The sequence below is a fragment of the Chinchilla lanigera genome, unplaced genomic scaffold, assembly GCF_000276665.1.
Source record: "Chinchilla lanigera isolate Chin_1 unplaced genomic scaffold, ChiLan1.0 scaffold00013, whole genome shotgun sequence".
NCBI lineage: Eukaryota > Metazoa > Chordata > Mammalia > Rodentia > Chinchillidae > Chinchilla > Chinchilla lanigera.
Window position 1 is genome coordinate 28,405,024 of NW_004955414.1, and position 12,046 is coordinate 28,417,069.

General features: G+C 43.9%; 1 protein-coding gene across 1 annotated transcript; it reads left to right on the forward strand.

Annotated features, from left to right (window-relative positions):
* Rassf10 (Ras association (RalGDS/AF-6) domain family (N-terminal) member 10) lies at positions 1-2,711 on the forward strand. Its single transcript, XM_005380309.2, has one exon. The coding sequence runs from the start codon at positions 266-268 to the stop codon at positions 1,769-1,771; it is 1,506 nt and encodes a 501-aa protein (XP_005380366.1). The 5' UTR covers positions 1-265; the 3' UTR covers positions 1,772-2,711.
* Positions 2,712-12,046: the final 9,335 nt, after the last annotated feature.

The following is a 12,046-nucleotide window of genomic DNA, read 5'->3' on the forward strand; positions in this document are numbered from 1 at the left end:
GGCGGGAAGGGGTGGAGCCACGCGGGGAGGAGCAAAACCCAGAGGCCTCGGGCACCGTGGGGAGAGCAGAGCGGCGGGAGCTCCAGCCAGGGCGCACAGGCTTGAGAGCGCCAGCCGTCCGGGCCGAGGGCAGCGCCGGCGCTCGCCTTCCCAGTGCAGCCGGAGAGAGAGGCCAGCGTCGCCGGGGACAGAACCACGGATTCTGCAATCCCAGGGCTGCCCCAGCAGGGCGGGCTGGACCTGCCGTTGGCGTCCAGACTGCGCCATGGATTCTGCGGAGAAGAAGATCTCCGTGTGGATCTGTCAGGAGGAGAAGCTGGTGTCCGGCCTGTCCCGCCGCACCACTTGCTCAGACGTGGTGCGCGTGCTTTTGGAGGATGGCTGCCGGCGGCGACGGAGGCAGCGGCGGGGCCAGCGACGAGCGACGGCCGGTGACCTGCCCGGCCAGGAGGAATTGCCCGAACCCCCGGACGAAAACGACGAGGATGATGACGATGCGCTGCCCCAGGGCATGCTGTGTGGGCCCCCGCAATGCTATTGCATCGTGGAGAAGTGGCGCGGTTTTGAGCGCATCCTGCCCAACAAGACGCGCATCTTGCGCCTCTGGGCCGCCTGGGGCGACGAGCAAGAGAATGTGCGCTTCGTACTCGTGCGCAGCGAGGCGTCTTTGCCCAACGCGGGTCCGCGCAGCGCCGAGGCGCGGGTGGTGCTCAGCCGGGAGCGCCCCTGCTTGGCCCGCGGAGCCCCGGTCCGGCCCAGCGTGGCTATGACCCAGGAGAAACAGCGGCGGGTGGTGCGCAAGGCCTTCCGCAAGCTGGCCAAGCTCAATCGGCGGCGCCAGCTGCAGCCGCCGTCGCCCTGTTCGTCCGCGTCGTCGTCCACAACCTCGTCCTACTCGCCGCCTCCGCGTGCTCCAGAGAGCGCATCAGTGGAGCGCATGGAGACGCTGGTGCACCTGGTGCTGTCGCAGGACCACACCATTCGCCAGCAGGTGCAGCGGCTCCGGGAGCTGGACCGCGAGATCGACCGCTACGAAGCCAAGGTGCACTTGGACCGCATGCGGCGGCACGGGGTCAACTACGTGCAGGACACTTACTTGGTGGGGGTGGGCGTCGAACTGGACGGGCCCACCCCGGAAGAGGAGCCAGAGAAGGAGGCGATGGCGGCTGCAGCCCTGGACGGCGAGGCACAGACTGCAGCGCTAGAGGAGCTAGCCCGGCGCTGCGACGACTTGCTGCAGCTGCAGGAGCAGCGGGCCCAGCAGGAGGAGTTGCTGGAGCGCCTCTCCACCGAGATCCAGGAGGAGCTCAACCAGAGGTGGATGGAGCGGCGCAAGGAGGAGCTGGCGGCGCGCGAGGAGTCCCCGGAGCCCGACGGCGGCCCGGACGGCGAGCTGCTGCTGGAGCAGGAGCGGGTCAGGACACAGCTCAGCACCAGCCTTTACATTGGGCTGCGGCTCAACACGGACCTGGAGGCCGTCAAGGCGGACTTGGATTACAGCCAGCAGCAGTGGGACAGCAAGGAGCGCGAGCTGCAGGGCCTTCTCCAGACTCTGCACACTTTGGAACCGGCGGTGGGGCGGGATGGGGCTCCAGGTCGCTGCACACCCACGCGGGAACCCGGGCCTAAGTCTTGTGCCGAGGTGTGGGTGGACCAGGCCCGCGGACTAGCCAAGAGCTGTCCTGGCAACGACGAGGACTCAGACACGGGGCTGAGCTCCATGCACAGCCAGGACTCGGACTCGGTGCCGGTGTGCGAATCCCTCGTGTAGGAGGAGCAAGGAGGGAGACGCACGTATCTTTCTGTTTTGCAGCGTCCTTGGCCGGGCGGCTCAGGGACTTGAACCAGGCTTCAGGGAGCCAGGAACTCCTTTGAGGCTGCAGCCCTCCGATCTGAGATCTGACCCGGGCAATGGAGAGGGCTGGGGACGCTTGTCGGGCAGCAGGCAGCAGCGGCGTCCCGCTCGCTCCAGGGTGAGTGTGGGACGAGAAAGCTGGGCTCCGTTCCAAGCTCTGTAGGACCCCCCACCCTTGGAAAACAAACACCCCTGGGAAATTGACGTGGTCCAAGCCCATTTTCAAAACGGAAAAGAAAAACAAAACAAAAAAGTATTATGGAGATTTCACCACTCTTCTGTATGGGCAGGACCGATGGCAGCTAGAACTATATTAGTTGGTGGCATAAAGTGCTCTTAAGAGAAACACTTGGATGAAAAGGAAATTCCTTGAATGTTAACTGTGACTGTGAACGTGTTAAAACTAGCCAAAGAGGACGCACTGGTGTTGGTCTCAGCCTTATTGAACGCGTTTGATAAAACCCATAGGCACCAAAATCCTGGCTGTTTACTTTTCCTCAGATTGGGGAATTACCCATCTATTGAATTATTTGCCTTTTATTTTCATTCAAAGGCTAAACTGTATCGAAGTTTAAATCTGTATTTCTGCCTAGTAAATTCAATATATGTTAAAATGGGATCCTTTTTCCAAAATAACCTCTTATTATGACAGAAGCCAAACATAACCCATGTGAGATCTAAACTCCTTGCAAACATAATCCCTGGTTAAAATTTAATCTGGGCCCTTTGGTATCTGTTCTTTGAGAGGCAGGTGTGTTGTCCTTTAGTTCATACTGCACTTTCATTGACTCCATCGCTGTTATTTCAGAAAAAAATAAATAAAAAGGGAGTTGCAGAACTCACTTTCCACACTAAATGTGCTGTTTTAACGAACACCCTGGTTTAAACTAAAACTTGAGAGCAAAGTTCTTTGCATGATGTTCATCTTTTAAAGGGAGCTCTGTAATTAAAGCTAACCATGACCTCAACTCATTTTACCCAAACCCAAGTCTAACTTCAGTATCTTTGGTCAGAGGTGAGTTACTTGTTCAAACTGAAACTGAAGTAGTATAAACGTCAAGGTTTACTAGAAAGGGGCCAATAAGAAAAAAAAAAGTCTCATAATACACCTTGGGTGAACAAGTGGATTAACCCCAGCGCATAGCCGTGGATAAAAGCATATGGAAGTGAGTTGAGGCCTTAACTACCCTTGTCTGGCACACACCCGTGCCCTGCTGGGGGACATGCAGTGGGACACTTTCTCAGAAGCTGACGAAAGAGCTACTTAGCACTCAGGGGTATTGTTGCGATTATTTCAACTAAGACTTAGCAGTGGTAGTTGCTTGCTGGCCCTGTGGAAGGAGGCTGCTGGCTGGTCTCCCTCCGGAGCTCAGTACTTCTGAGGAATGCAGGATCTAATCTGTCCTGAGGAGGTATCAACAGTGGGGTGTGTGTGCAGTGCCAGCTTGGTGCAGGAGCTGCAGTCAACCTAGCTGTCGAGAGGCCGGCTACAGTTTCAGCACTGCATGTGAAGATAACTTTAGAGGTCTGGCTTTCCTGAGACGCAGATCCTCTCTGTGTCTGTGCTGCCACATCTCCTGACCTCCTCAGGGCGCCGGCGGCACTGTCTCCTTCTGAGGGATGGCCCCACCTCCACCGCCACGGCCATGGTATGATAGCACGGGTACCTGTTTTCAGATTGTCAAGTAAAACCAGACGTAAAGGCCCTTTTCTAACCTGACGTTTTCAAAAGGCCTTACTTGGAATAATGATTTTTTTTTTTAAAGTTATGTCTGATTCAGAAACGTCCACATATTTGGTCTTGAGCATGATAACAATGAGGAAGAAACTCACTGTGTTCAACTGTTCGATCCCATAAACACAAAGACAACAATAGTTTTCATTTTGAGGCTGAGGGAAAATCCTAAGTCATGTATGACAAATGCTACTTGTCTGAAGGGCTTCTGCTGGCAGTGGGCTGACCTGGTGGTTTTCAAATTATTGTGCTTCTTTTCCCCCCAGGGTGGGAGGAGAGGTGGTTCTTGGATGTTTATTAACTCAGAAAAGAAGGCAGAAGTTGGCAGAAGAGGCTGCCTGGCAGAAAAGAGCTGTTTTCCTTTTCACTGTTATTATTTTAAACTTTGATGGGCTGCTGACGTCAGCAAATATGCTTGAAGCCTGTAACGCAAACAAGCCACATCACAGAGAGAAGGCCCATGGGGGTGTTCTGTGCTCTGCTTCTAGAACTTTCCCTGCCCTGACCACCTGAAGCTGTTTGCCGCCAACTCCTCAGACAGCCCGGAGAGGCTTTATTTCTAACAAAGGGCAGCCCAGGGTGTCCATTTTTGCTTTCATCCAAATCAATTATATTCCTAAAAGGCATTCTCAGTGTGGGTAGGAGAGAGAAGGATGGGGGAGGGGGAAGGAGACAATAGTTCCTTTTAGGAGAGCTTCTGCTAGCCTGGGAAAGGTACGGTGCCAGTGCAGGGACATGCTTAATAAATGTCAGTGTGTTTCAACTTTTGTTTACATGTACAGTCAGTACTGCATGAGGACCCCATAGCACTGGATGCCCAGCTTCAGGACGTCAGGACCCCTGGGAAAAGTGACTCCAGGCCTCTCCAAGTTCCCGGGGAGGAAACAGCAAGCTTGAGGACAAGAGGGGATGCATAGCTAGGCTCCCCACCAGCCAGCCCCATCCTGCTTTTGGAATTGAAACAATCTATTGTAAAATAGGAATTATTCTATTCTCAGCCATCGCCCAAAACTAAAGATTCTATATGGTGTCTCTAGGCTTGTTTACTTCCTTATATAATAAATGTTTTTACTGTTATTATTTTAACTGGTTGGGAAAGCCCTTAGGATGAACCTGAAAATAATATGAACACAGAGAAAGAAAAGTCCCTCTACATCTTTTATTACCAAAAACCAGACACTATCACAATTTGGTGTATTTGCTTCGGGACTTATTGAATTTTGGAGACTTCATATTTTGCTTGTCTTTTAAAAAAATAGTGCTCACTTCGGCAAAACATATACTAAAATTTAAATGACACAGAGAAGATTAGCATGGCCCCTGCACAAGGATGACATGCAGATTTGTGAAGTGTTCCATATTTTAAAAATAGTAAAAAAAAAACAAATGCCCCTTAAAAAAATGGCTGGGTGTGTTTACGCACATCCTGTAAGCCCAGCACTCTGGTAAACTGAGCAGTAGGATTATAAGTTCAACCCCAGTCTGGGCAATTTAGCAATCTCATGCCTTTAAAAGATGCAATTTTGATAAGATTGCATAAATGCTTTAATACTCAGCTTTTGGAAACAGATCTATTCATCTGGTGAATGTACCATATTTTATATAACTGCTCAGTTCATGTTACTAGGTTGTTCCCCATATTTCTTTTACTATTATAAAATAACACCATGATAAGCTTACTTGTATATGTATCTGTTTCCTAAATGTATTTTCTGCCTCTCTACAGTAAGACAGATTCCCAGAAAGAGTATTCTCCAGTCAAAGAGGACAAATAATTAGAGGCTTAATACTTAATTGCTAAGTTGCTTTTCCAAAGGTTATTCTAATTACTATAAGCTATGTATGACAATGGCTATTTTGCCATAATTTAGCTTTCATTATATATTATATTTTGCTTAGAGGCTATTTCAATCAAAATTAATTAATTAGAGCATAGGTGGTGGTGCATACCTGTAATCCTAGCACTTAAGAGGATGAGGCAGCAGGATCTCAAGTTCAAGCTCAGCCTGAACTAAGAGTTCAGGGACCCTCATAGAGGAACCTTCTCTCAAAACAAACAAAAAAAAATCAAATTCATTGTGGGATTAGGAAGCTAGGACTAATTGCTATCCTAAAATATCCTTACAACAGCAAGGGTGAGTCATCAGATCAGAATTGTTTAAGGTGAATGATATTTTCTCGGATTTTCCCCCTTCCAGAGCACCTGTTTAAGATATTCACAATTTCGTCCTGCTATCAGAATTGGCCAATAGTCTAAGAGCAGGAAGGGCAAAACCCCACCCAAGCAGGATAAAGGAGATAACAACTAGGACAACTAGATTTTTAGATAGAATTATCTCTTTCATCTTGAGTCTAGTGGAAAGGTTATTCTCAGAAGGTGATGCCATAAAATATATTTGATTTTTTGCTTCTTCCTACTCACCTCCACCAAAAATTATAGGTAAATAAACTAAGCATCATAAACCCAGTTGTTTAGCAGCCTCAGACAGTTGAGATTTTCTAGGATTTTTTTTTTCTAGAGATGACACTAGATTTGAGATTATTCTTAAATTCTTGAATAGGCAAGATTTGGTCACAACAGTGTAAATCTCCACAGTGCAATATCTGACAAATTTGCTTCCCTGCACAGAAAGGAAGGAGAGGAGAAAGAATCCACTTTCCAAATGCCAGGTCCTGCACTACTTGTCCACAGGTGCATTCTCTCTGCATTCATCTCGTGAGCTGCAACTTCCACCTTTCATTAGTATCTGTTTGTGACACATAAGAACTATATTTGCAGCAGGGCATTGCCACATGTACATATTGCATCTTGATCCTTTTTACTTCCCCTTCCCTTTCCTTCTCATCTCCCCCATCCCAGTTCCTCTTCCCAGCAAGATGGAACTTTTTAACCTCCAATTTTTACAGACAAATAAACTAAATTCCCAAGCTGCTAAGCAGGAGATGCAGGAGTTCAACCCGAGCCTCACCTCCACACCTGTGCCCTGGGTGCCACACACCAAACACAAACACACGTGGTGTTTTGCACACCTGGAAAAAGCACCTTCACAGGCTCCACAGTGTTGCTATCTGAAAGGCTTTCAATGATCATCATCTTGTCTGAGTGTCTCCACCAGGGAGGTGGAGTGGTTTTCCCCAAACCCCAGAGCTAGTAATTATCTGCAAAGTGAGGACTTAGCAAAAGGCAGAGGAAGCGAAATCCCTGTGTGACTATCTGGCTGTCTATGAGAAGTAAGTCGTTTGCCAATGGAAAACAACTCTCAAAAATTTAAATCCCTACATGTTAGCATGGAGGTTTTAATTGAACAGCCTCTGTACTGTAGAGCACAGGTGCACCATCAACAGCACGGAGTCCTTAGCCACCAGGGCAGGCAGCTGTGTGCTTGTCACAGTCACATCTGGAAGGTGGTACCTGTGTGTCTGTGCTGAAGCCTTCTTTCTGGCAAGTCTCTGGGCACAGAAAAGTCAGGGAAGAGTAACTCCCTGGAGGGAGGGATTTCTGGGCCTCTCAAGGACCATGGTGCCGTGGGGTCAGCTATACATACCCGGTTCAGGTCATCTTTGGCCATGTTGTCCCCATGGCAACATGGGATGCTTTAAAGGAACGCTGTCTCAGCCTCTCCTTTATGCATACCTGTGCACATCTTTCAGAAATTTCTAGGATGTCCCATGACTTTCAGGATAACCTCCACATTTCTTAGTAGGATCTCTAAAGTTGTTAGTTATCCAGCTCCAGATCAATTCCACTCCACAAACCTCTACTAAAGACTACAGAATTAAGTTGATTCTATTTCTTCACTCAGAGCACACTCCCACCCTTCATTTTTGAAAGGATCCTCTTCTATCTTATTTTACTTTGTGTCATGTCGAGGCAGGGAGTATGCGGTGGAAAAACCATTCATCTAATGCCTTGGGGGTAGAAGAGAGAAAGGAAGAGGAGGAAACCAGAATCCCCTTTGTGGTCATGACCCCAGTGACCTAAGAACCTCCCACTAGGCCCTGCCTCAAACAGTAACTACCATCTCCCTTTAGCACCACACTGAGAAGCAAACCTTTAACACAGGAAAATCTGGGGACTCTCCAGGTACAAATGATAGCAAGCAGTATTATCATTTTAAAGTGTTAAGTCTTCCAATCCACAGTCAATGGGATATCTCTCTATTTATTTGTCTTTAATTTCTTTTAGTAGTGTTCTCTAGTTTTACCTTGCCTCTTTGTTAAAGTATTTTATGTTGAATAGAAGTGCTGAAAGCAAGCATTCTTGTTTCGTTCTTGAGCTTAGAGAAAAAGCTTTTTACTCTTTCATCACTGAGATTAATGTTAGCTGTGTGTGTATTTTGTTAATACATAGCCTGGATCATGTTGAAGAAGTTGCTTCCCAAATCAAGAAAGGGTGCTGAATTTTGCTGGTTGCTTCTTTTGCATCAATTGAGATAATTTGTGTTCTTTCCTTCACTTTGTTACTAGGTGTATTACACTGATTGATTTTCGTATGCTGGACCACCTTTGCAATCAAGAATAAATGCTTCCTGGTCACGGCATATAATACTGTTATTATACTGCCAAATTTGGCTTGCTAGTATTTTTTGAAGATTTTGCATCTGTATGCATAAGAGACATGTTTGTCTAATTTTCTATTCTTTCAGTATCTTTTTATGACTTTGGTACCAGGATATTGCTAATATGGAATAAGTTAAGAACTGTTCTTTCCTCTTCAATTGTTTTTAAGTTTGAGAAGGATTGATGTTAATTTTCTTTTAACTGTTTGGTAAAAACCACCATCTGATTCAGAACAGTTCTTTATTAGGAGGTTTTAAATTACTAATTCAACTTTTAAAAAACTAATTATATAAAGTATATTCAGATTTTCTGCTTTTTCATTATACAGTTTTGGTAGACTGTATATAGGAATTTGAATATTTCATCTATGTTATCAACATGTTGACATAGAATTGTTCACAGTATCCTCATATAATTATTTTTACTTCCATAAAATGAGTGATAACATCCCCATTTTTGTTTCTATTTTAATATTTCAAGTCTTCCCTCTTTTTCCTCTTAGTTAACCTTGCTAAGGATTTATCATATGTGTTGATCTTTACAAAGAATCACTTTTAGGTTCACTCATTTTTCTCTTTTGTTTTTCTATCCTCTGTTTTATTTACACGTGCTCTAATCTGTGTTATTTTCTTCCATAAGCTTTGAGTTTAGTTTGCTCTTCTTTTTCTAGATCCTTAAATTGTAAAATCAGGTTACTGATTTCACACCTTTTTCTTTTTCTTCAGAGTTGAGAATGAAACCAAGGGCCTTATTCATGCTAGGAAAGTACTCTACCATTGAGCTACACTCTCATCCCATTTTTTAATGTATGTTTTTACAGCTATAAATGTCACTCTTATCACTGCTTTTGTTACAACCCATATGTTGTATTTTTGTTTTGTCTCAAGACTTTGTGATTTCCTTTGTTGTTATTATTATTACTACTATTATTATTATTATTATTATTATTATTATTTGGTACTGGGAATTGAACTCAGGACCTTGTACTTGCCAGCGAGGCACTTGTGCCACTAAGCTATATCCCTGACCCACATATTATTCTTTTTTGATCCATTTGTTAAGAGTGCATTAATCCTCACACATGAGTTTTCTATGTTATTGGTTTTTGGCTTATTCCATTATGATTAGATAATTTTTATCATTTTCATTTCCTTAAATTAACTACTTGTTTTGTGGACTAACATATCATCTATCCTGGTGAATATTTCACTTACACTTGGCAAAAAAATGTGTATTGGGCTGTTGTTAGGTGTAGTGTTCTATATATGTCTCTTAGGTATAACTGAATTATGGCATTGTTCAAGTCCTCTCTTTATTTCTATCCATTATTGAAAGTGGTCTATTGTAGTCAAAACCATTTTTATAGAACTACTTCTCCCTTCAAGTCTGTCAGTATTTACCTTATTATTTGGGGCTCTAATATTTACCTCATATGTGTTTATAATTATTGCCTTCTTGGTGAATTGATCCTTTTCTCAACATTTAATGTCCTTTGTTTCTTGCAACACTTTTTGACATAAAATTTCTTTACACTTTGGATCTTAAATGTTCCCCATAAGCTCATGTATCGAAGGCCTGGTCCCTAATACAGCAGAGTTCAAAGGTAGGGCTTTGGAAGGTGATTCGGTTGTGAAAGTTCTGACTTTGTGAATGGATTAATCCATGAATGATGTCATAACATAATGTGCTACTGGGAGTTGGTAGAAACTTTAGGAGTCTTATTGAGGAAGTAGGTCATTGGGAGCATGCCCTCATAAAGTATATTTTGTCCCTGGGTCTCTTTCCATCTCTCCTTCCAGCTTGCCGTGAACTGAACAGCTTTGTTACACCTTATGCTCCCCATCATGAGTTCAACATTTCCACAGGCCTAAAAGCAATAGAGCCAGAGGACTATGGACTGAAACCATGGAAACCATGAACCAAAATAAAATTTTCTTCTTCATGTTATTTATCTCAGGTATCTTGTCACAGAGATGGAAATGTGACTAACATAAATTTCATTTTGATTACTATTTGCATGGAATATCTTTTCCCATTATTTCACTTTCAACCTGTTTTTGTCTTCAAATCTAAAATGAGCCTATGTTCTTTGTTGTGACATCATTTGCATACTTTACTTTTTTAGATATGGCTTTCTTTGTTTTGTTTGCATTTTTAAAATAACTGATTTAGTCTTTGTCTAGGAATTTCTACATCTGAGTTTCCTTGCAGACAGTTTCTTTTGCCTGCTTTTTTCCTCTGTGAACAGGGTAATAATAATGTATTGTGACAACTCAGGAAATCAAATTCTTCTCTTCTAAGGTTTATTATTGCTCTTTGTCTTTTTTTCTTTTCATAATTTCTTTTTGCCTAATGGCTTTCTTGAATTAATTCATGCAAAGTCGTTATACTTTGCCATGTGGCCACTGAGGTCTCTGCTTAGGTAACCTGGTGGTGATTAATGGTTGGACAGAGATATCTATAAATGTCAGTAAGTCCCTTAGCCTTTCTGAGGGCCTATATGTAACTTGGGCTGTGTCTTCACCACTCAGAGACTCAGTTTACAGCTCTACGTTAGCTCTCACTTTCAAAATTGCTCGGGGACAACGAATGAGTCAAACTCCAGAACTTAATGCCTCCTCAAACCTTTCCTGAGCATGGGTATCAACCTGCATGGTGTGAGACCTTCTAGATTACTAGGGATATGTTGAGATTTTCAAAATGCCCTACAGATATTTCATTCACTAGCTTTTCCTTTTTAGCTAGTTTTATTAGGTTGTTGTTTTTTCACAACTATCATCACTGCTTCAAGCAGCTGTGGTGTTCAAACAATAGCTTCTAATTGTTTTTGACAAATGCTCTAAGGAAGAGTGAGTGTGAGATTGAGTCAGGTCCATAAATCTCTGCAAGGGAATGGCCAGACAGATCATCAATGGTGGCTCTCAGAGAAAGGTATTTTAACCAGCTCCAAGCTCAATCTGTCCTCTCCTGTAGCTCCTGGGTTGCTGGTTTTCCAGGTTACTATGGACTTGGAGAAGGGAGATGGGAATAGGGTGAATATATCCCCAAGCATACTGTTCTTCCTAAGGTTCTACCATTTCTATTAAAAAACAAATGCCTTGGATTATTGCAAGCCCTGAGTTAATTTGCAGAATTCTGCTTTATTTTTATTATTGCCTGTGTTTTTGTTGCTTGTATTGACAAATGGCTTTCAGAGGTCCTTACTCTGCTATTCCCATTGTTGTCACTTAAGATTTTTTTCCTCTTTCACCAGATGGATACAATTTTCCTTGGTTGATTTGAAAGCGGTAAATTTAATTTTGCTCTTAGTTCCTTCAAACTTACTAAGAGCCATGCTTATGTATACTTTTTTTGACCGATATATAAATTTGTCACATCTGCGTTTGCCCTTAAGCAAGACAAGAACCTTAACACAGTACTTTCATGTCTCTAATTTCTCTCTTCATATTGATGTCTATAATTTTAATTTCTAGAATTATTCAGCTAATAATAACCTTTCTCAGAATTATTCTGATTGCATTAAATGCATATACTGCCTTGAATGAACTGATAGCTTTATAATGCTCAGTCATTCTAGGAAAAGATAAGATAATAGTATAGTACCACAAACCATTCCAAAGTAATAGTCATCTTTTCTCACTTCGCCTCTCTGTGAGTCAGCTTAGGGGTAGGTGATCCAGGTTAGGTTCAGCTGAACTTGGCTCCAATCAATGGGTTGGGTTCAGGTTGGCTTCATGTGTCTCTTTCACCCTCCTTGGGCCAGAGGAGTGAATCTCTCCCAGGGGTCCCTTGGACTTGTGGTGAACCTATGATATGCATGTTGGTATCACTGAAAGCTCTAAAGGGTCTGCCATCACTAGCCTAGACATACCTTCCTCTCACTTTCTTTCTTTCTT

Bases quoted from the DNA above. Each gene is read 5' to 3' on its own strand.
- Rassf10 (XM_005380309.2), top strand. From the start codon at position 266: ATGGATTCTGCGGAGAAGAAGATCTCCGTGTGGATCTGTCAGGAGGAG.